General features: G+C 39.2%; 3 protein-coding genes across 13 annotated transcripts; all 3 read left to right on the top strand.

Annotated features, from left to right (window-relative positions):
* The first annotated feature begins 3,424 nt into the window (after window positions 1-3,424).
* Window positions 3,425-9,095, top strand: LOC113717858 (uncharacterized). 7 transcript variants are annotated; one of them, XM_027242691.2, is made up of 9 exons: window positions 3,434-3,952; window positions 4,084-4,242; window positions 4,805-4,954; window positions 5,785-5,928; window positions 6,488-6,644; window positions 7,199-7,371; window positions 7,780-7,835; window positions 8,505-8,607; window positions 8,760-9,095. In XM_027242691.2, the coding sequence occupies exons 1-9, from the start codon at window positions 3,533-3,535 to the stop codon at window positions 8,847-8,849; spliced, it is 1,452 nt and encodes a 483-aa protein (XP_027098492.1). In that variant the 5' UTR covers window positions 3,434-3,532; the 3' UTR covers window positions 8,850-9,095. The 7 variants fall into 7 exon arrangements, 4 of the variants coding, with proteins under 4 accessions (XP_027098493.1, XP_071928684.1, XP_071928683.1 ...); XR_011825358.1 differs by lacking the exon at window positions 8,760-9,095 and having other exon boundaries at window positions 3,425-3,952; window positions 7,199-7,459; window positions 8,505-8,590; XR_011825357.1 differs by lacking the exon at window positions 8,760-9,095 and having other exon boundaries at window positions 3,425-3,952; window positions 7,199-7,459; window positions 8,458-8,590.
* Window positions 9,096-10,160: 1,065 nt separating this feature from the next.
* Window positions 10,161-11,988, top strand: LOC113718659 (uncharacterized). Its single transcript, XM_027243550.2, has one exon. The coding sequence runs from the start codon at window positions 10,328-10,330 to the stop codon at window positions 11,402-11,404; it is 1,077 nt and encodes a 358-aa protein (XP_027099351.2). The 5' UTR covers window positions 10,161-10,327; the 3' UTR covers window positions 11,405-11,988.
* Window positions 11,989-12,934: 946 nt separating this feature from the next.
* On the top strand, window positions 12,935-22,463 carry LOC113717857 (uncharacterized). 5 transcript variants are annotated; one of them, XM_027242689.2, is made up of 13 exons: window positions 12,935-13,083; window positions 13,249-13,422; window positions 14,223-14,270; window positions 14,438-14,508; window positions 15,533-16,357; window positions 16,512-16,605; window positions 16,717-16,881; window positions 16,963-17,748; window positions 17,832-19,837; window positions 19,942-20,056; window positions 20,129-20,201; window positions 21,223-21,374; window positions 21,863-22,463. In XM_027242689.2, the coding sequence occupies exons 2-13, from the start codon at window positions 13,347-13,349 to the stop codon at window positions 22,189-22,191; spliced, it is 4,740 nt and encodes a 1,579-aa protein (XP_027098490.1). In that variant the 5' UTR covers window positions 12,935-13,083; window positions 13,249-13,346; the 3' UTR covers window positions 22,192-22,463. The 5 variants fall into 5 exon arrangements, 4 of the variants coding, with proteins under 4 accessions (XP_027098490.1, XP_071928681.1, XP_071928680.1 ...); XM_072072580.1 differs by having other exon boundaries at window positions 12,962-13,083; window positions 13,324-13,422; XR_003454532.2 differs by having other exon boundaries at window positions 12,972-13,422; window positions 17,832-19,592; window positions 19,690-19,837.
* Window positions 22,464-22,793: the final 330 nt, after the last annotated feature.

Raw genomic sequence — 22,793 nt, 5'->3', positions numbered from 1 at the left:
GTGTCCACGCCCAATCTGTTTGGATGGAACTCAATCGCAACTATTACCTATCTACTATACTCATTCCTTCTCATATCTGGCTTAGGGAAGGATGTAAAATTTCCACGCCCTCCCCTTACTACAATATTTCTTGGGGCACTCTAGGAATAAGAAGATTTTTGAGCCCAACAAACCACAACATCCACCAACAAAAACCAGCATTAAGTTGGCTATTGAATTCTACTCCCTTGGCCCAAAATCTAACCATCCCTGTGACAGTCCCACCTTCCCCTAAAGTGAACCAAAGGGTTCGGCGGACCGCCTGTCCAGCTCTCGCCAGGTCACTCATAACTCAAGAAAAATAACGTACATCTATAGAAAATAAATAACACACCCATTTCAACTTAATATATACATTGATGCTCAAATCCAGATACAAAACTTCTACGCACCAAGATACTTCAAAGTGTTTACAATTCGAGTACAATCAACCCTAGTCGGGTACTAGCGTGAGTACAGATTCAAAATTCAAAACAACTAGACTATACTAGTCTGTACACGTCTCACGCCTCGCTCGTACCCCCTGTAAGGAAAACAAATGACGTGGAATGAGCTAAAAGCCCAGTGATGTTTCAAATAGCAAGTTGACCATTATTTAAACGTGCAAGTATTACGTAGCAAAGTAATGAGCATGAAAAGTTCATAAAAGTGAACAATAACACTTCAAGTAGTAAATGTCAAAATGAGCGAGTGCAAAGGTTTCTTTTAAAAACGAAACAATAACACGATAAGTACTAATCATTCCAAAGTATAAGAATACGGATGGCTCTCTGGAGCCAAATTCTCATTGCATCACTAGAGCTTGATCAAGTAATAGTTGACACTCCGTCAACTTTCAAGTAAGTAATTAGAATCCACCATAGAATCAAGGGTTTTCCCTTTAGGTTCTTCTTTCGGGTAAATTAGGACTTTTTGCGTATTTTGACCGTGTGCTCACTCAGTGAGATGTGTGCACTAAATTTGGTGATTAAGAGTGAGTTTTAGATGATATTAAGTGTGTGATTAGAAGTGATAATAATAAATTAGTGAATTATAAGTGAAAACCCTAGTATACACGATTTAAGAAAAATCGGTTCGAACCGACGGGTACCGTTTATTATCAAGTAAACACACCACTTGACCCCCTCGCAAAAAATCCCAAATTCTTATCAGATGGATTCCCCAAATCCTTCATTGGTTCAAGCTCAACACAGACGGATCAGCTTTAGGAAATCCAGGTCCTATTGGATCTGGAGGTTTAATCAAAGACGTCTCTAGGGCTCGATTAAAGGATACTGCAGAAATTTAGGCTCTTCAACCAACATGCTGGTGGAGTGTTAATGCGCAAATTAGCCAGTTTATTTGTTAATATTTTCCCCTTTATTTTGACCAAATGTTGTGATAATTTGCTAGATTCTACTTATAATTGAATTTTTGTGTGATTTCTAGGAACTTCAAGTTAATTGAGGCAGAAAAGGAGAAATCGAAGCCTAATTGAGGAAATTCCATTAAGAAAATCTTGATACAAGTTTCTTAGTTGATACTAGAAAGCACGCATCCCATTTGATAGGGAATGAAGCAGAAAACTACCAAAAAGGAGGGACTTTATAGAGAATATGGAGACTTCTAAGGGCTTCAAACCTTGGGCCCTTGAATTGGTGGGGGACCACAAAGCTAGTGAAAGATATTTGGTCATTTGGGCTCTTCAAAGAAAGCAACGTAGAGAGACTTGGAAGAAGAAGTAATTTTGGAGACTTTGTCCACATGTGTGGGGACCACCGGAGATAGCTTTTAGTCATCTTACTTTTGGCTTTTTAAGGAGATGACGTACAGAAGCAAGAGGACACCTCTAGTTTAGCTTTTTAGTTTAGTTCTAGTTTCCTTTCTCTTGACTGGCCTCTGACACACGCCAGGTGTTCGACAATATTCCCCAACGGGAAAAACATCTTTTATTCCTTGCTTTCTAGTAAAAACGCAATGCCTTTGCAATCCATTACTTCGTGTGGTGATTTAATCATGAGGCGTGGCTAAGTTTATCTAGTCAGAGGTTAAATCGAAACTTTGGTTCGACAAAACTGTGAGATCGAATTCATTTGCCTACGTTCTTTAATTTGCAAGTATTTATATATTTCTTGTTCACTTATGCATATGATTATTTCTTGCAATTAAATACTTGATCACTGTTTAATTGTGTGAGTAATTAACAGCCATCTAAGAGTGCTCAATCCGTAATTGTTGGGTAATTTTAGTGCATGTGGCAAGTGACATGATTCAATTGTAGTAGAAACTTTTGAGTTGTTGTTGTGGAAATATATGATATAGCCTAAATAAACCGAGCATGTGTGTTTGTTGGTTATAATTGGTGGCCAGTCTAATGATTAATGCTGTCAATAGGTTAAATCCTAAGAGCGTGTTTAGGACTGCTTAATTGGCTAGGGCAATAACTACAGAGCTTGTTGTGGTTATCGAATCAAGAAGGTTAGGCAGGTTGTCAGAGCTTGTTGACAACCATAACCAGTTTATTTGTAAATGAAAGATTTTATCTCTGCATCTGAGATCAGTGATTCGAACCATTAGTGGAGATTATACCTTTGACTAGAGATTTTCCTTCCGTTAATTTACTTTATATTTATTGTTATTTATTTTATCTGCGATTGTCTTATTTTTAATTTGAGCAATTAAATTAGACAGTTCCATATCAATTCCCCCCATTTTTATTTAATGTTACATTCATTCAAAATAAATTCCCAAGTCCCTGTGGATTCGACCCTGCTCACTGCTATATTCGAATTTTGTCTTTCACGTAATTAATATACTTTGGTATATCGGATCAAGCAAACTCTGGCACCAGGGTGAAGCTAGTAACCCATTGCACAGCCTAAGTCCCTGCTCCAGTACCATAGTGGACTTAATTCGTGACTTAAGAGTAGGAATTTTATTTTTGCTGGTTTGACACCCACCATGGAGTGTTAGGGTATCCAGGATGAACTAGAACTAGCCCTTTCCTTAAATATTTCTCAACTAGAAGTTGAAGTTGACTGCAAAACAATTGTTACTTTGATAAAATCTGCTACCAATCCTAATCATCATTTGAACTCTATCATTTCGGACTGCAGATTCCTCCTTTCGCAGCTGCGGCATGTTAAGATATCCCACATATACCGAGAGGCGAACAGATGTGCAGACACACTCGCAAGAATGGGAGGCAGATTATAATCCGACTTTGTAACTTTTACTAATTGTCCTCAAGAACTTGCTTTTGTCTGTGATGAGGACTTGAAAGGGATTTGTTTTCCTTCCACTATCTCTTTTGCACGGTAATAGATAGGACGAAACCTTATTTTATTAATGTTTAATCCCTATTTCCACCAAAAAAAAGAGACGGGAAACATACGCTACTCTAGTCTACGTACATTAGTGAAGTCAGCGGGGGGACCAAATTGAAACGATAGAGTCTGGGAGTGATCAAACTTCAAAAGAGGAAGTCCAAGACGAACACTTGGACGCTTTTGTAATGGAAACGGCGCGCGGTGGCGGCGAGTCCAAGTCAGATAGCAGCAGCAGCAGCAGCAGGCTACTCACACTCCACAATGCATTGATCGTCACCATGGATCCTCAGAGTCGAGTTTTCCGTGACGGAGCAATCGTAATCGAACACAATACCATCATAGCCATCGGCCACTCCCCTCAAATCCTGGCTCAATTTTCTTCTCTCCCCTCGTCGCAGCTCCTGGACCTCCAGGGCCAATTCCTTCTACCTGGCTTCATAAACACCCACGTACACACATCTCAGCAGCTGGCCAGAGGAATTGCCGATGACGTCCCTTTGCTCACCTGGCTACACAACTGTATTTGGCCCTATGAGTCCAATATGACCCCCCACGATTCTTACATCTCTACTTTACTCTGCGGAATTGAACTTATTCACTCCGGGGTCAGTATCAGGACCATCTCCGCTAACTACTATTCCTTTTTCATTTCTTGAATTTAAACTTGTTCTTCAACTTCGTATGCGCTACTGTACCACCAGTTCTTATTTATTTTGTTGGGGTGGGGGGAAAAAAGGTGACGTGCTTCGCTGAGGCGGGAGGGCAGCATGTATCTGAGATGGCTAGAGCAGTGGAACTGCTGGGATTGCGGGCTTGCTTGACGGAATCAATTATGGATTGTGGCGAGGGTTTGCCGATGGCTTGGGCCAATCGGACCACTCAACACTGTATTCAGGTTGCCTACATTACTACCTATTTCTACTTGCTAATTGCTTTACGACTTCCGGTAATCTTTTGGTACTGGTTGCTTTTAGAGATTTGTTTGTTTATGCTTCAATTGCTTAAAATTGTTAGCTTTTAAATAGCTTCAGTCTAAGTAAGAACGCTACAAGATCAGTAGGAAAGAGAGGACTGAACCACTTTTATTGGTTTCTTATCACACCAAGCTGATTTGAAAGTTCAAACTCCTGTACATTATCGCAGCAAGTTAACTGAATTCATATGAACTTGTAGTAGAAGTTTTGAAATCCGTATGTTCCACATTTTAGCAATCTGGTACTTTTTGCATTTAGTTTTGTTGCTTCCTTGGTTGTGGTTAGTTGCCTGGGAGGGGCGTTCATATAGGACTTCTGATATTTTGAATCTAGTTCATTCAGTTTCTGAACACCACCAGTAGACGTGTTCCTCTTTTCCGCCATCACTCACCAATTGTTTGTCTTTTTTTTTTGTGTGTAGTTCCTGATTGCCATTCATCCATTGCATTGGTCTAAAGCTCTCTCTTTTATTTAAGGATACAGTCTCAAAAAGAATTGTATAAGAAGCACCATAATACTGCAGATGGACGCATCAGAATATGGCTTGGAATAAGGCAGATCATGAATGCCACTGATCTATTACTTACACAAACAAGAGACACAGCTAAAGAACTTCAAACTGGAATCCATATGGTCTGTCCTCTCTCTCTCTCTCCATGAATTCACCTGCCAATTGAGGTTCTTTCATATTCTGTGGTTAGCATAGCTGAACGAAAGGGAGATATAAGATCTCAGTGTCCTGGAAACTGTCTAAGTGCTTGAAAGGCAGTTTGCAAGAGGAAGATTCTGTTACCATATAGTATGCTTTTTATGTTCTACGCTTTACGGGACATATTTCCTGCAAAAAGTGATGTTGAGGTGTGTGCAGTAAATAGCCTTAGATACCCACTTTCTATGGATGATAATGAGTAAACCAGTTTAATTAGTTGACAAGTTTTTTTTTTTTTTTGGAGAAAAACTTTTAAACAATTTTAAGTTCATCTTTTCTAGCAAATTTTGCTTCCACTTTGCTGAGTCTTGGGATACACCATTTAAGCCCAAACTTGCTGTTTTTATGAATATAATTTAAAAAACTGCAAAATAGACAAAACCAGAAGTATGGCGAGGCATGTCTACTATTATCAGGTAGCTTCATTGAATTGTGTATTATCCAGGTTCAGTTTCGTACATATCTATGCAAACATAAAGACCACAAATTAACCATCTTGGGACAGTGTGAAGATAATTCTTGTCATATTAGTCAAATAAGACAAAATAAGAAAGAGAGGAAAAATAGGAGTGAGGGACTAGGAATAAACCTAAGATGGGATCTGACATTCATGAAACATCATAGTGTCGTTTTAGTTTTGACTATTCTCGACAACAGGTCTCTCATCTTGGAAATTACTACTATTCGTGACCTGTGTGTAAATTTTACAGCATGTGGAGTTTTGACAAATAAGGGTTCACCATTTTGCATCTAGCATGTTGCAGAGATACCCTACGAGAACCAATACGTGGCAAACAATCGTGGGGTTGATCATGGGACAGTTGCATATCTTGAAAAAATCAAGTTCCTGGAAGACAATTTGCTGGCAGCTCATACTGTTTGGGTAAACCCAGGCGAGGTAATAAGTGTGGACAGTTTCATTTGCTCTTCTTGAAAATAAGTTGGTCATCCTTCACTGTCTTGTCAGTATAAGGTCATTTACTACTTTTATTGAAGGGTGATCTGCAGTCAAAATTTCCCTCTCCAGCTTTCTCTTGTTGGTATGGGTAGGCCCTTGACTATAGCAGGGTTTGTGAGGATGCTTCATAACTTCAGGTGGTTGGGGCAATATAGATAGGATTAAATGTTTTTTCAGTATTTCCTTTTTGTCTTCTTTCTTTTTTCTCTCCTTCTATGACACAGGGATGCAAATACTCGGTTTTCCTGAAATGACCATTTGAGACATTGTATGCTTCCTATTCCTATGGTTGGCACGTGTGTTTGTTTTGATGTTCATTATTATTTGCTCTTACGAATGGTTTTTGACATTGTTGTTGGCTTCTTTCATCAAGACATATTATGGCTGTCCACTACTTCAATTATCATATTGTAATGATTGTGAGCCTCTAGATCTACAAACATTTGCATTCCTTCTTAATTAATCTTGTAGGGTAGGTAATTTCCATTTTTTTTTTCAGATTTCTTCCCTATCAAAGGCCAGTGTTAAAGTGTCACATTGTCCTGCTGCTGCAATGCGCATGCTTGGATTTGCACCCATAAGGGAAATGCTTGATGCTGGAGTATGTGTGTCCTTGGGAACAGATGGTGCACCATCAAATAACAGGATGAGTATTGGTAATTTCTGCATTATCAACAGAATTATGCTACTATTATATCATTTAAAGAGAGTTTATGCTACTCTCTTCTTTTCTTTTTCTTTGTTTTTTTCCTCCTCCTCTAATCATTTTGATTATAGCAAATTTCTTTTGTCAAACAACAACTTCCTTCTTGTTAGATTACTATGAGTATCTCTAACTCAGATTTTTATCACTGCTTACAAAATTTCTACTAGGTGCTATTATGAATTGAAACTTGAATGTCCTTTAAATTCTCAAGTTAGAGATAGAAAGGAAAGACATGAGAGTGAATTTCATTGAACAACTGATAACATACAAAGTGAAAAGTTTCCTGTCCTTCTGCTGATGCACCAAATTAAGGTTTACAAAACAAAGAAGTATTGCTGGAAATGCAAGAGAAACGAATACTCTTTTGTTGTGCATGTTAGTGAGTAATGACTGGCTTGCTGACAAAGCAATAATAAACGTGTGCCATAATTACTCATCTTTTTTCAGGGTCAGCATAACTGAACTCATATTCTATGTATAACATCACCCTTTACTGGAGTGCAGTTGATGAGATGTACCTAGCTTCTCTAATCAACAAAGGACGAGAAGTCTTTTATAAAGGAACTACTGATCCTACTGCTCTTCCTGCTGAAATAATTCTCAGAATGGTGACAAGCAATGGCGCAAAATCAATTCTCTGGCACAAAGAAATTGGGTCACTTGAGGTTGGAAAGAAGGTTTGATCTCGTCTTACTAATGGGCATATATGTGATCAGTGGATTAGAAGCTCACATCCTTTTCTCAGATAACGTTGCACGGCAACAAGTTATTTCTTTATACTCATTTTTAGTTTTAAGTTATAACATGTGATTTGACAAGGGAATATCAGTGTAATTTGGTTTCTTTCTAGTATACTGGAAATAAATGCAGAAAGAACTGTTGCTATGCTATCACTTCCTGCATACAATGTTATTAGAAAACTTCAATATTTTGTAATATTATTGAGATGTAGCTTGAAATAAGCTATATTTGGTGGTACTGATCACCTGTTATTAGTCACTGCTTTTCTTTTCCCTTCATTTTTGTTGATCTTCTCTCTACTTTTAATTTTCAATCATTCTTGTTTTTTTCCCATTACTTGGCAGGCTGACATGATTGTGATCAATCCTTCCTCTTGGTCCATGGTACCTCTTCATGACTGGTATGTACCATTGTAGTACGCCTTAGATAATATAGTCAATTTTTTTATAATGTAGATTCTAGTAAATCTTCCTGCTGTCATGCATTACAGAAGTATGTTTTATAGTGTAAGAAACCTTTGTGAACAAAATATCTTTGTCAGTTTTTAATTCTAGCAAAATTGCCTTTGGCTGCCTGAAATGTTTGGTTGCTAGATCAAAATGACCTTGTTAATTTTACGTAGAGATGTTTCACTCAATTGTAAATATTAAGAAGAGTTGCCCATCTTATCAATTGAGCTTTGACGATCATGCTGATCTGAGGTATCAGGAGCCTGGAGTTGTTTATTAAATTTGTTTACCAACGTTTGTCTCAGCATTGCCGCAGAGAGTAGAGAATGAGGTTAAATGAATATAGTGATGTGGCTAAAGTTGTTCTTGCAAAGAGGGGAAAGGGGACTTGAGGAAAGGAAATAGCACACTTTTGCAATATGGATGCATTTTCAATGGGCACTTGGTAGTCCTGGTTACTGGGATGAATAAATATTTATCAGGAAAGCGAGTCTTTTTACCTTCCTCAGATTTCCCTGCGGAACCATGCTGAAATAGTTTTGTATTATTAACCTTTTTCTTTCTTTGTACCAGCACATTAATGAAATGACGCAAGTTGGTCTCTTTTCAATCCTATGCAGCATTTCCAGCCTTGTATATTGCATGCGATCTGAGAATATCCAGTCCGTTATGTGCAATGGAGAGTGGATCATGAAGGATCGCAAAATACTTAAGGTGGATGAGGTATTTGACAAAGCGCTGCTCCTTCATTTTCCTTTGTGATTGTTTGGCTGTTTAAAGCTTATCATGTTTGGTTAAATGGTATGCTGAACATTGAGAATTCTACCTGGATAAAACATAGCCTTGAAGTGGAATTTAATTTCTTTAATGTGCAGAGTGACGTCATTTCAATGGCCAAGCATGCTTCTGTTGAGCTAATGAAGAGGGCAGGCATCACCGTACCAAGTAGAATGACCATCTTGTAACTGCCCTTGCCCCTGAATGTTTCTGTAGAGTCAGCTGCAAGAGATGCCCGCTTGACGGTCTCTTGAAATCTGCAAGGGGCATGAAAGAAAAAGAGATGCGGACTCTGGATCCTTGAGAGAGAGTTACTGATTTACTGGGTTAACCGTCTCCGCCAAATTATAAGTTTGTTAAAATAACTCGTACTCCAGAGAACGAGGAAGCTATCAGTCATTTTATCTCTAATAATTGGGGTTTAAGAAAAAGAAGCAGCTCAACTTGCTAATAATTGATAATTCAACCCAATCACAAGCTTTTATCACTACCTTAGTTAATAGTACTTAATAGTGGCCAAATTAAAGATACAAAGAATTATTAACAACATCTCAGAAATCCAATCCTTGGGTGCTCGAGTAATCATGGCACCCTTGGATTAACTTTGAAACTTTCCCCTTGTAAAAATTGATGTCTCATTTTAATGGAGAAAAGTAAAAAAAAAATACTAGGATCAAAAGTCAACTTGACTAACGGGGATCGCTTTTGTATGAGAATTTAATTGACATTACCGTTTGAAATGAATTATTCATTCTAAATCCAAAGAAGTGAAGTCAACTTATAAAATAACTTTTGAAAATTTCATAGGTTTTTAAAAACATCTAAATGATACTTAACCTATCATGTAAATGCAAGCACTAATAATTGTTATCCTCCCGCGCATTATATATTCTCCCCAATTAACTTTACTTTTTTTTTTATACATAAAAAAAAAAAAAACAAACCTGAACTACATGAACGTTCAATAAACACCTTTTAGATAGATCCAATTTCGTATTACTAATAAAAACGTAAAGTTGTGAATGACGTGAAAAAAAATGAAAACTTATTGATTAGTAAAATCCAATCTAGCTTAAAAAGTAGCTAGTAAAAAAATATCGAATCATTGGTAATGAGGTAAAAAGTGCAAGTTATTAGTTGACTTCCAATAACATATAGAAGTAAAATGGAAAAATATGCGTAGTAATTTAAGAAAACACAGTGCTATTACGACTAGCTATTCAGTTAATCATTTCCAAATGGAAATCACTGGTAAATTCATAAAACTAACTGCTATTAACCTGCAATCTAACCTCCTAGTAGGCTTGTTAAACTTGAAGGCCATTGAGCGTTTCAGGACTTAAAACCGAAATATGTAAAATTGACAGAGCTTAAAGAGAAGCTGATCTGAAACTTGAAGGACCTCCGCGTAGGTAAAATATCAAATATGATGCAATAGCGCACGTGCAGTGCAGGTGCAGCCACCACATTTATCAGAAATTGAGAAAACTCCACATTGATCTAGAAATTACCAGAGGCACAAACGAGGGGGAGTATCTCTGAATGAAACTTCTGGAATTTCAAATCTTCTCCTATTCCCTCTCCTCCCAGGCCCCCGCATCCTCCTCCAATTCCTACCTATGGTGACTTGTAGCAGTATAAAATAAACCCACAGCTGCCCCAATCCATGATATTACAGATAAAAATCTCCAAGTATAGTACTTATCTTTTTTTTTTAATCTCAGAAAAAAACCACACGTCTTCAACTTTCGGCAGCAATTTTTTTTTTCTTTTGGGAATTTTGAAAAGCTATCAAACAATGGATTTTCCCTTTCATAGAAGCCAATGGGCAAAACCCTCTGCCAGCAATTTCTACGAACCCACCATAGCCAGAGGGATCCCAGTCCGCCCTGAGGAGGTGAAAACGGCAACCAGGATGACCCCTAAGGTGGTTCAGATACCAGTCCACTTTGTCAGGTCAGAATCCGCCCCGGACCGCTTCAAGCCAGCATCAATAATTCAGAAGATCTTCAGGGGGTTTCTGACGAGAAAAAATGTGAGGAAGATTATGGCAATTAAGAAAGAAGTGGATGAGATTGAAGCCAGGATTTGGTGGAGCGACGAGGTGGCGTTCAGGAAGAAGGATGGAAAGGAGAGGCTGAAGGTGAACGAGATGTTAATGGCGCTACTTTTCGTGTTGGATTCAGTTCTCTCCGTGGATTCCGGGGTCAGGAATCTTAGGAAGGCCGTGATTAGGAAGGTTTTTGCCCTGCAAGAAAGAGTGGATGCCGTTGCTGCTACTGCTGCATCAGCTGATATCGATCGAATTCAACCTGAACCCGATACCTTAGCTGAGGAGGAGAAGGATCATCAAGCACGAGATCAGGTCCTCGTGATTCAACATGTAGCTGCTGCAGGTGCAAATTCTAGCAATTCTGAGGGTCGACCTCCTGAGATTCAAGATTTAGCTGATGGTGCTGTAGGAAATTCGGTTCAAAAAGTTCATTTTTCTGTGGTTCAAGTTCCTCAAAGTTCTGATGTTGTTGATTTTGAGAACAATGGATCTGCTCAAGGCGTTGACAGAGGAGATGACGATAGAGCTGATTCAGAGATGAAGGCCAAGGACTGTGTCGAGGATGCGGAGGAGTTTGGAATTGATCCGAAAATGAAGGTGGACGGGGAGGCCTGTCTTGACGAAGTCACGCTTCTTGACATTTTGTTGAAAACAAGGCTAGCTCAGAGGCGCGAGTTGTCGAATCACTGACGGAGGACAAGGAGGCCCAAGTTTTTGATTCAGTGATGGAGAATGATGGGGAAGTCGAAGACATGCGTGAAAAGACTCCTGCTTTCAGTGAATGTGTGGAGAAAAGCGTGGAGGCGAGTCAAATGGAGGTTGGCATTGGAGGAGAAGAGGATAATGGAGGAGGAAATTCCAGAGTAGATGATAATAAGAGGAACAGGGGATTGCTAGAGAGGATGATGGAGGAGAATGAGAAAATGATGAGTTGGTGTGGGTGCTCCTTACTGTTTAAGTACCAGAAGATTATCAGAAGAAATGCGGGTTCAATCAATAACAAGATGGCATTGGTTGATGAAGAGTTCCAAAGTGGTTCCGAAGCCAGACGACGAAATCAAGAAGATTGGCAACTTTAACTAACTATAGCCTCTGCTTGATAGCAAGGTCAACTTGATGATGATGATGCTGCTCCTTGCCCTTGGTCGAAGGAGCTTTTTCAATTTCTGCAAGTCATCTGAAGCAGCAAATGCTTCTTCTGTGTGGGAGTTAAATTAAAAATGCATGGCGACGTAGTTCGCCACAATGGATAAGATTCGCGCATTTACATCTCAGTGGTCATGCAGCACTCCCTTTTGCAATTCAAAACAAACACGCATGCGTATAGCAAATTAAACATTTTTTTTTTCTTTTGTATTTTTGACAAAATGTGTATAGCAAATTGTTAGAAACACCTACCATAAATGATTATTGTTCTGCTAATAAATTAATAATCTTCGTCCGAATTCAAAGATGATGCTGATGTTTTACACTGAGGAGGAAGATCATCAAAACATATATCATCAGTAACAGTAGTCTCATCAGCCTACAGCCCTACACTACACTTGCTGATTTGGTATTCAACTTCAACTCATTTTCACTGCATCATATTAATACTTCAACTCTTAATCTTATTATGGCTGTGTATTTCTCTGTTGTTGAAATATTTTGCATTGCACTTGCTTTTACTGTGGTACAACAACCTAGACACGTTTAGGTTATCGTTTTATTGGTCAAATCACTCGCCTGTTCTTTGTTCTTCAATAGTGAGGAAAATAATTTGCTTTGTTTGGAAAGCAGCAAAAAAAATCGCTACGTTTTTACGATAATATATTTTTTAATTATTTTTTTACCTCACATATATTAAATCGTTACAGTAATTTTTCTAAAAAAAAAAAAAAAAATCTAGAATCCAAACAAAGCTATATAATATAGTATCCAATTAGTAAGAAAGAATCTTACCTCCAAAAAAAAAAAAGATTCGTTGGAATGATTTATTTACCGGAGTCATGCAAACAAAGAGAAAAAAAAAAAAGAGAAAAAGAAAGAAAGAAAAATTGTGTGTCTGATCGGTCGCAGAGTACATTATTGTTGTTGATGAAAATTTTTTATCCTTTAATTGAGGAAAATTGAACGTGTTTTGGTGGCAATAATAAATTTTAAAAAAAATGTTCATACACAACAGCAATTAAAAATCTGTTTTCCTTTATTTTGAAAACAAACAATTAAAAGCAGAGGCTGATTAGTTGATTTAGCTGTTCTGACCACCCAAACCCTTGCCCCTCACCCTTTTCTTCCCCATTCACCATTCTTTCTCATTTCTCTCTCTCTCTCTAAGCCAGCGAACTGTCTCTCTCTCAAAATCGTAGCTCTCTGCGAACTGTTCAACTGTTTGTCTCTCTAATCGCCATTCACTCTAAGCTCTCTCTCCCTCTCTCTCACACACACGCACTCCCTCTCTCCCTCCCCCCCCTCTCTCTCTCTATATCTTTCTGGTTTTTCCCCAGCGATTCACTTCTATCTCTTTCAATCTCTTCTTAATCTCTCTTATTTAGCTATCTGCATCCGGTGCTCGCTGAGCGCTTTTGATTCTTTTGGCTGAGCTTGTGATTTCGATCTTGTCATTGAAGTTGGGTGACTCATTTACCGTTCCATGGCTGAAAGCAAGCTCGATCTCCCTGACGATCTCCTCTCATCCAAGCCGTCCGATCAGTCTTGGACTCCAAAAGGTACTCTTCTTCTTTTTAACTCAATGTTGTTTAATTCTGTACGCCTTCGATCATTAATCCTTTCGGATATGCCTAATTTGCGGTTCGCGTTAAGTTAGGGTTTATTGATCTGACTTCTTCTTTTATCCTTTAATTTGACTTTAACTGTAATTCTTAGGGTTTCAGATCAGTGCGTTTGGTTGAGAGTACTATTAATCAATATTTTTGAGGTCATTGCTCGTGTTGATTTTTCTTGGTCTAAGTATTAGTGAAGTCAGGGGAAGGAACGAGAGATCTCTTCTAACTCTTTGAATTCCTATGTTGTTCCCTTTGGAACCTTGTGTTTATTATTGTACAGGTAGACCCTTCGATTAGAAACTCTATTTTTTTGTCTGAAATATCCTGTCCTCTTTGTATTAGCCTACAGCAACGTATTTTTGTTAAATGCAGAGTTCTGTTGTTATTCTAATTCGTAAAGACGTTAGCATTTGTCTTTATATTTTAACTCTTCATTCTCCATTTATGATAGACTTGGATTGTATTTTCGGAAAAAGAGACTCAACTTTCAGTTTTCTTTTCTCCTCCTTTCTTTAAGAAATTGAATTGGTGCTTTGTCAGTTTCTCTCAGGGATTCTGTGTGTTCTGTTTGATCAGAGCTGGTGATTTTTTCGAGCCTAAAATTCATGTTGCTTGATCTTTCGACATTTGACCTAGGATGTCAAACTTTTGATTTGGACATATGCGTGGTGTAAAGAGACATTGTTATGAATTGAATAGAAATGAATATTGATATAGCGAATTAATATTGTCGTCTTCTGCAGGAAATGACGAGGAAAAAGTGATGATGGGATCGCTCGATGAGTCAAAGGGTAATATACTTGTTTTTTATTTAGATTTCTGCGTGGCTTACTTGCTCTTTAGATGCTAGTCATTCCTCTCCGAATTCCCATTGGAGAACCTTAATTAGATTGGTCAGTATCTTTCCTGTATTGTCACTGCATGGTAGTGTAGTCTTTCTGACTGGACTTTGTAACAGATCAAGCCCCTTCGGAAAGCATTCCCCTGTCTCCGCAATGGCTTTATGCTAAACCGAGTGAGGCTAAAATGGTAAGTTTCTGTTTTTTTTTTAAGGGAAGTTTACATTTGTTTCTCCTGTGAACTGTACTAAAAGATCCTTAACTGCATCTGTTCGTATATTTACTTTCCGTCAGTCTAAAAACAAAACCTGTTAATTTGGTGCTGTAATCAGCTTTTAATGTGAATAAGTGCTTAATTACAACTTTGATGAAGCAACTTTGCAGTTATGTTGTCAAAGCTGGTTTTCATCTATTATTTGATTATTGATCCAAGTTGAAATTCTGGTTTCTACATACTGAATCCTTTTTTTTTTTTTTTTTATTTGTGGGAACTCATCAAGAACCTGTACAATTTGTTTTGTTTGAATGCATTCTTGGATATTTGGCATTTACCGTGCCACGTATCATTTTTGGCTTTGTACATCTGTTTACCAGGTCATTCCCTTCTCTGGGCATCTAAAAATTGGTGATATCTTTTTTGGCTTTGTACATACTTGCATTTTTGGCTGAAAATTATGGAATGAACCTGACCATACTTGCAAAATTGATTTTCTGCTACATGGCATGATCATTGAAAATTGCTGAAAATCTTGCCATACTGCTTTGAGGGATCTATGGGGACTCTTTTTCTCGCATATGTGATGCTTCTACTTATTTTGAATGACATGCTATTGTATGCTTTCTCTCATGCTTGTGTTTATGGACAGATTACATTCTTTTTGGGATGTTAACAGCTATTGAATTTTGTTTGTAACAGTTCAAGGAAAATGATCCTGAATAGAATTTTATTTTTTGAATATGGTCTTAGTTTTGTTTTTGACATTTGTTTTAGAAATATTTTTAGATTTTCTGATCATCACTGTTCATCCTTATCTGTTTTCAAGTGATAGTTGAGGTCTTGCTTAAATATGTTTTTAAGTTTATAATTTTGTGGATCCTCTGGAAACCCTGAGAAACTAGATTCAAGTCCCGCACATGTTGCGAGTTTCTTCTTCCTGGATTCATCCGTTTAAGTATTATGCATTTCTGTTTATAAATTCTCATGCACATAACAGGAAGCTCGTGGACCTAGTTCTCTGTCTCTTGGAAGTTCTGCTGATTCAAATCAGAAGGAGGGTTGGCGTGCAGATGCAGCTGAAGAAAGAAAAGATTGGAGAAGAATTACTACAGAGACTGAGAGTGGTCGGCGTTGGCGTGAAGAAGAAAGGGAAACTGGCTTGCTTGGCAGAAGAGACCGTAGAAAGACGGATCGTCGAGCTGACAATGCTTCCGGAAGAGAAACAACTGAAAATAGAACTTTGCCTGCAACTGACAGATGGCATGATGCTAGTAATCGCAATGCTGGGCATGAGCCAAGACGTGATAACAAGTGGTCTAACAGGTGGGGTCCTGATGACAAAGAAAAAGAGGCTCGACCAGAAAAAAAGGCAGATGTGGATAGGGAAGATGCCCACAATGAGAATCAGTCCTCTGTGGTTAGTCGTTCTGTTTCAGAACGTGACACGGATTCTCGTGATAAGTGGAGGCCACGGCATAGAATGGAAGGAAATCCTGGTGGGCCAGGCTCTTATCGTGCTGCCCCCGGATTTGGACTAGAGAAAGGGCGAGCAGAGGGTTCAAATGTGGGGTTCACCCTGGGACGTGGACGAGGTAGTGCAGCAGTTGGAAGACCAACATCTACTGAAAGTGTCCCTGGGAAACCATACCCCTTAACTGGTGCATTTTTATATCCAAGGGGGAAGCTCCTTGATATTTACCGTAGGCAAAAGTTAGGTTCATCCTTTTGTAACATGCCTGACCAGATGGAGGAAGTACCCTCAATTACACAAGTGAATTGCGCTGAACCTTTAGCTTTTGTGGTTCCTGGTTTAGATGAGGAGGTAATCTGTTGAATTGAGGAAGTAAATATTTTCTTTTATTTTGATTAGCCTTACATGTGAGAATGTTGTTTTGTGATTAATTTTATGCTAGAATTTCTATTTTCTTGAAACTTGAGCTTAATTTGCGTCTTATTTTAATTTCCTGTCCTAACAGGCTATCCTTAATGATATATCGACGGGCAAAATTACCAGTAGTGGAGTGTCATACAGTTCATTTAGAAAGGGCAGATCAACTGATAACATTGCAGGTACCAAGCTTAGCATCTTTTAAGACATAGAGGTTGCATGCTGGTTTGCCTGCATTTAAAGTTGTTTTGGTTGTTGCTCTAACTCTTAATTTTGCTCATGTTTTCCTGTAGAAGTGGCAGATCTGGAAACCAGCAATCAGAAGCAGGTTGTCCTCTCATCAGATATTTCTGAAGAAATTGTAGATACTTTACCTGCCATGTCAAATGATAAAATCCACGAGTTGAGAATTCAGAGCAACTTGTATAATAATGGTCCTACAAGGAGCTTGTTGGAAGGTGAGTTGTTGGTTTAAATGTTCTTTGTTGAGTGCTCTTTTTTGACAACCTCTAATAGAAACTACATCTACTTGGTTTCAGAGAGAGAGATCAATCACCAAGAAAAGCACATTTCTGAGGCTTTTTTGGGGACAAATATTGATGAAGTAAGATCAAGCCTAGAGAAGATCAACATTGGTAGCAATTCAGATACTATTACTAATGCTCAGTTTGAAGCTTTGGAAATCAGAGGTATGGATTCTGTTATAACCCGAAATCCTGGTTTAGATGTTACAAGACTGCGTGGAGCATTTGATGTCAGTGACAAGCTCCCAAATGAGCCAAACTCTCTGTTTAGTTTGCCATCTTCAGACCAGTATTGGGATGGAAATTTACAAAGCTTGGGAAGTAGAATTGGGGAAAATTATTTGGAGAAGGGTGTCCCGCCAGAGGAGTTAAGTTTGTACTACTGTGATCCTCAAGGAGAAATTCAAGGCCCATTTCTTGGAGTTGACATTATCTCATGGTTTGAACAAGGGTTTTTTGGAACAGACTTGCCAGTACGATTGGCTGATGCTCCTGAAGATTCACCTTTTTTTGAATTAGGTGATGTTATGCCTCATCTTAAAGCAAGCCATGAACATGCTTCCAGCACAGGTTTGAATTCCAATTTAGAAGTATCTACAGCTATGGGGGTGAAGTTCGATGGTAGTGTACTTGCTTCTGCTCCAATTGCGGATGTCATTAGTCCTACTGCATTAGATGATCCAATCTGGCCATTGTCTCATCTTGATGGCATCTCCTCACACCATGTAAACTTGAAAAATATTGAGCACCAATCGCATTTAGAGGGTCAAGATTTCCAAAATTTTGTGACTCAGGATGAAGGTTGTGAAATTTTTAATGAGTAGTTTTATATGCTTATTAGATTGAAAATGGATCTAACCACGTTGATATTTTTTCTTTTGTAGAAATAGTTTTTCCAGGAAGACCTGATAGTGGTGGAAATCCTATTGGGAAGACTCGTAGGGCCTCTGGTGATTCTTCAAATATCGTTAACCCTGCTTTTCCAACTGAGTTGACGGAGGCTGGCATTCCAAAGCAAAATAATAAGCTGCATCCTCTTGGGTTGCTGTGGTCTGAGCTAGAGGGTGCCCATACAAGGAATGAGCAGATGTCAAATATTTCTTTCAATTCAGGTAATCAGGAGCACGCTGTAAACCCCCTGTCTGGGAGGGTTGCTGCATTTGGTGCACTGGCTGAATCAACTCGTGCTGCTGAGACATGGCCTGATTTTCGTCGCAGAAATACACTTACTGAACCAAACTTATATCAAGATACAATGGATGCTCAGCATTTTTCTCGCATGGACCATGAATCCAACCGCTTTGATGTTTCAGAGAAAATACTACCCCAACATTTTCCACAATTCTCTGAGCAGCATAGTTTACCATCTCATAATGCCCACTTGGATGAAGCAATGCTTGAAAGAGGGCAACATCAGAACTCGTTGAATCAGCAGTTGGCAGGCCAGCTAGATCTGGAACACTTTGTGGCTATCCAACAACAGCAGCAAAGATTGCTGCAGCTTCAGCAACAGCAGCAGCAGCAGCAGCAGCTTCACCATCAAATGCTATTAAAAGAGCAACAACAGGCTCATGCTCGACAGCTGCTTGTCGAACAAATGATGCAGAGTCAAATGCGTGATTCTATTCGCGCTCAATCACGCAATGATGCTATTAGAACGAGTAATGCTCTGGAACAGGTCTTATTAAAGCAGCAAATTTTGAATGAACTCCAACAGCGTTCCCATCTTCCTCCTAGGCACCCAGAACCATCCTTTGAGCATCTTTTTCAGGCAAAATTCGGCCAGGTGCCTCCTCAAGTGCATCCAAGTGATTTATTGGAGCTTTTATCACGTGCAAAACATGGGCAAATGCATCCATTGGAGCATCAGATGCTTCATCAGGAGCAGTTACATGGAAGGCAACTGCCAATGGGATTAAGGCAGCGATTGGATATGGAAGATGACAGACAAGTTGGTTCTTCGTGGTCTGTTGACGAAAGCAGTCAATTCCTTAGAAATCCTGCAAATTCTCATCGGGGTGGTGCTGCTGGATTTGGACAGCTAGATTTTTTTCAACAGCAACAAATTCCATCTCCTGAGGAGCATCTCAGTCATCTCGATCGGAATCTTTCATTACAAGATAGACTCCAGCCAGGGCATTTTGAGCCCGGCCCTTTACCATTTGAACGCTCGATGTCATTACCTGTTGGTGCTGCAGGAGCAAATTTGGACGTTATGAGTTCTATAGCTCGTAATCAAGGTTTAGATATGCAGGAATTGAACGCGCGACTGCAGCTTAGTGGTCAAATGGGGGGTTTTTCATCCAGTGTATATTCTCATCCATCTCAACGCCCAATGGTTCCCAGCCAGTTTCGTGCCTCAAATTCAGATATAATGGAGGGCCACTGGTCTGAGAGCAATGGTCAGTTGCCAAATGAGTGGGTTGATACACGACTGCAACAACTGCATAGTAATAGTGAGAGGCAAAAAAGGGACTCAGAAGTCAAAAGGACTTCAGAAGATCCAAGTTTATGGATGTCAGCTGGTGCAAGTGATGACAGCTCGAAGCGTTTACTCATGGAACTTCTTCACCAGAAATCAAGTCATCAGTCAGCTGAGCCACTAGATTTGATCAGTGGAATGTCCACTGAGAAAAGACCTTCTGGTCCATATTCTGGAACTATCTCCTCAAATCATTCATTTAATCTTCTTTCAGATCAAGAAGCAAATTTGAATCAATCGTTTGCTGTGGGATCTTACAGCCTGAATTCAGGTGGGCCACCGCAGGCCCGTGTAGCTGATGAGGTGGCTAGTACGGTGGAAACTGTTGAAAGATCAGCTTTCAGGTCCAACTCCGGAGCATTGCTTGAAGAAGAAGCCTTCTTTTCAGGTGTCAATGGCCCCTCTCAGGTTATTTTTCACGATCCCTACATGATATGCAATTGATCTTTGCAATGACTCGAATAATCTAATGAGAAATGTGAGTGCTTATCAGCATGGGCGGTCTTGTGCAGGGGCCTGCTTCAGAGGTTCGAGAAGACATTGTTGAACCAGTGAAAAATGCTGCTTTGGACGGAGGGGAATTGCCTGTGAATATTCTTAGCAGGCATTCTTCTTTTAGCAGTTCAGGTAATCTGTCTACCAATTTCCCTTCTGCCTAGTTTTTTGCACTATCATACCATGACTCTGGATTGGTTCCAGGAGGTAATGCAGGCTTTTGTGGGGAGAAGATTGGACTACTTGATTCATTTGCAGATGATCTTGCTAAGGATCGGTAAGGACAATTTGGGTACTGGTTGTGCTATACTGAAATGAAATATCTAGAACTTGTAGTTTATCTTTGCATGTTCTGGGGAGTTACAGGTGGAAATACTTCTCTGCTCCAGTGCAGAGACTCAGATACCTTAAAGGAAGATGCCCTTTTACACTGTATATGATTATTGGAATTTTTTTCCCGCCTTGCAAATAGTAATTAAAGTAGTTTTCTTCTTGATTTCTGCTGGTTGGCTACTTGAGGTATAATCTCAAGGAAGATACACTTGATTAACCTATGAGACTGGTACTGATTGCTGAAGGTTAGGTTATTGAAAAGAGAGCTTCCTGAATATAGAAGAGTGCATTTAAGCTAAAGTTAGTGAGCTAGGAGAAAATCCATTTCTGGTGAAGGATTGTAGCTGATTTTCTATTGGACCTGGCCTGTTCTGCCACTTGGTGGCTGGATTAGATTCAGAACGGGTTTTGTTGAACTGGACTTGAACTCGTTTTTATATTACAGTGGCTTAATTAAAAGATCACCTTGGCATTGGAACCCCAAAACTGAAGTTGCATGGATTTGATATTTTTGCAAGTTGATATTCCTGTCAATTGGTTTGACAACAGATATTGAGATACCACTTAAGTGCTGGTATGCTATTGGGCAGTGAAAAGTACAAAAAGTTGAATCATGCCAAGAATTTATAACTAAAATATTTGTGTTTTTTTGCAGCGTTTATTATGTTGGAAACAAATAGTGTTGTGGTCTTTGTGGGGAATGTAATTGCTTCTGTTGTCTCCCCAGTCGTTCCTTTGCCAAAGGAAATAAGTTCTTAGAAGATCTTAATTCTCTTTTTAAGAGAAGGAATAGGCGTGTTATTTTCCTCGAAAAATACTGTTGATCTGCCCCTGTTGCTGGTCCATCAAGCAATTGTAATTTTGCAACACGCCTACTGCTACAGTTATCCATGTCATTGTTTGTGTTGTCTTCGTTCTTCTTGTTGTGGGACTCCATACACGTTTTACTTTAATATATTTGGCAGGGCCCCATCTGCTGCATCAAAAATGCCAGAAAATATTTTGCTGAAACGTCCTCCAGTCCCACGGGCATCATCTGCTCAGGATGGGTTAGTTGAGCTGAATTCAGATGCAGCAATCAGAGGAAAAAATCCTCCAATTTCTATACCTGCTGAAGGTATTATCTTGAGGCTTTTGTGTAACTTTTTGTTTCTGCATTTAGTTTATGTGGTTCAGAGGTTTCTATGCTGCTAAAATTTATATTTGGATTGTTATGCACAGCATATTACCATTTTTTGCTTTCGGTGAAAGATAGGCTAGCTTTAGGGTTATAAGTTCACTCATGTTGGCAGCTTATATATGTGATTCAGACACCAATGCAACAGTGCCCCTTCCCCAACCCCCAACTTAAATTGTGTAGGGCTAAAGCTTAAATCGTGTGAGAGAAAAGGCAGGTTAGTATCAAGGTACAAATGATCTTTGAAATGTAGGGCTAAAGCTTTTCGTATAATGCGAGCATCAGCTGGAGTTCTTATTTAAGTCTGCTTCTCGTTATTTCCTAAAATAGAAGCTGAGCAGGGAAGATTTGGTAGAAGGATTCATGAAATGCTGGGCTATTTTCTGACTAGTACTTTATATTCTCATTTTTGCCAAAATCTTTGATAGGAGGAAGACGTGATGCAGGAAACCAAGTCTCTGATATGCTGATTTCTGGCAAAAAAGATGTGCGATTTCGACGCACTGCATCATTAGGTGATGCTGATGTTTCAGAGACGTCATTTAGTGACATGCTCAAGAGCAGCGCTAAAAAGCCAGCTCCTCAAGATGTTAGTGCTGCGGGGATTGGTGCCTCTGACTCAGTTGATGGAATGCAGGGCTCTCGTAGCAACAAAAAGAAGGGGAAGAAAGGTAGACAAATTGATCCTGCCTTACTTGGATTCAAGGTCACAAGCAATCGCATAATGATGGGTGAGATTCAGCGGATAGAAGATTGATACTTCCTGTATTGTAGTACTTGAGCTATGCCAGTTTTTTAGTTGCTGTACAGATTAGGAGTTTCTGTAAAGTTTTTGCAGCAGCAATTTCTTTAATTTGTCCTACTTCATTTTCACCTTTTTAGCAGCAGCTTAGCATTTATTGTAGGGTGGCTGGTGTGGTTATTAGGTTCGGAATCCATTGGCAGGATATAGCCAGCCCAGTAAAGCTTGTATAGACAGAAATCTGATAGGAATACTTACCAATGAAAAGAATCGTGCATACTTTTGTATCTGAAGTGTGGTGGATGATATTAGAGGTCTATATAAATTGGTTATTTTTTCATAATAAGTTTTTTAAATACAATATTACAATAATAAACTCTTAAAAATGGTTAACAATTCTTAACTCTCAAATGCAAATAAATAAATAACCTGTCACCTCTGTCCTCTTCCATCCACCGTTGGAATTCGCCGCCACTATTCTCGATGCTGTCGCCCCTACCTTCCCCCTTCCCTTCCTCTTGCCTCTTCCTTTTTCCCTCCTTTCTCCTCCTCCCTCCCCTCCCCCCCCAACACCAAAAGCTCTCGGCCCCCTTCCTCTCTAATTTGCAACTCCTTCC

Source organism: Coffea arabica, chromosome 11e (assembly GCF_036785885.1).
Source record: "Coffea arabica cultivar ET-39 chromosome 11e, Coffea Arabica ET-39 HiFi, whole genome shotgun sequence".
NCBI lineage: Eukaryota > Viridiplantae > Streptophyta > Magnoliopsida > Gentianales > Rubiaceae > Coffea > Coffea arabica.
This window is presented reverse-complemented; position numbering and strand designations above follow the sequence as displayed.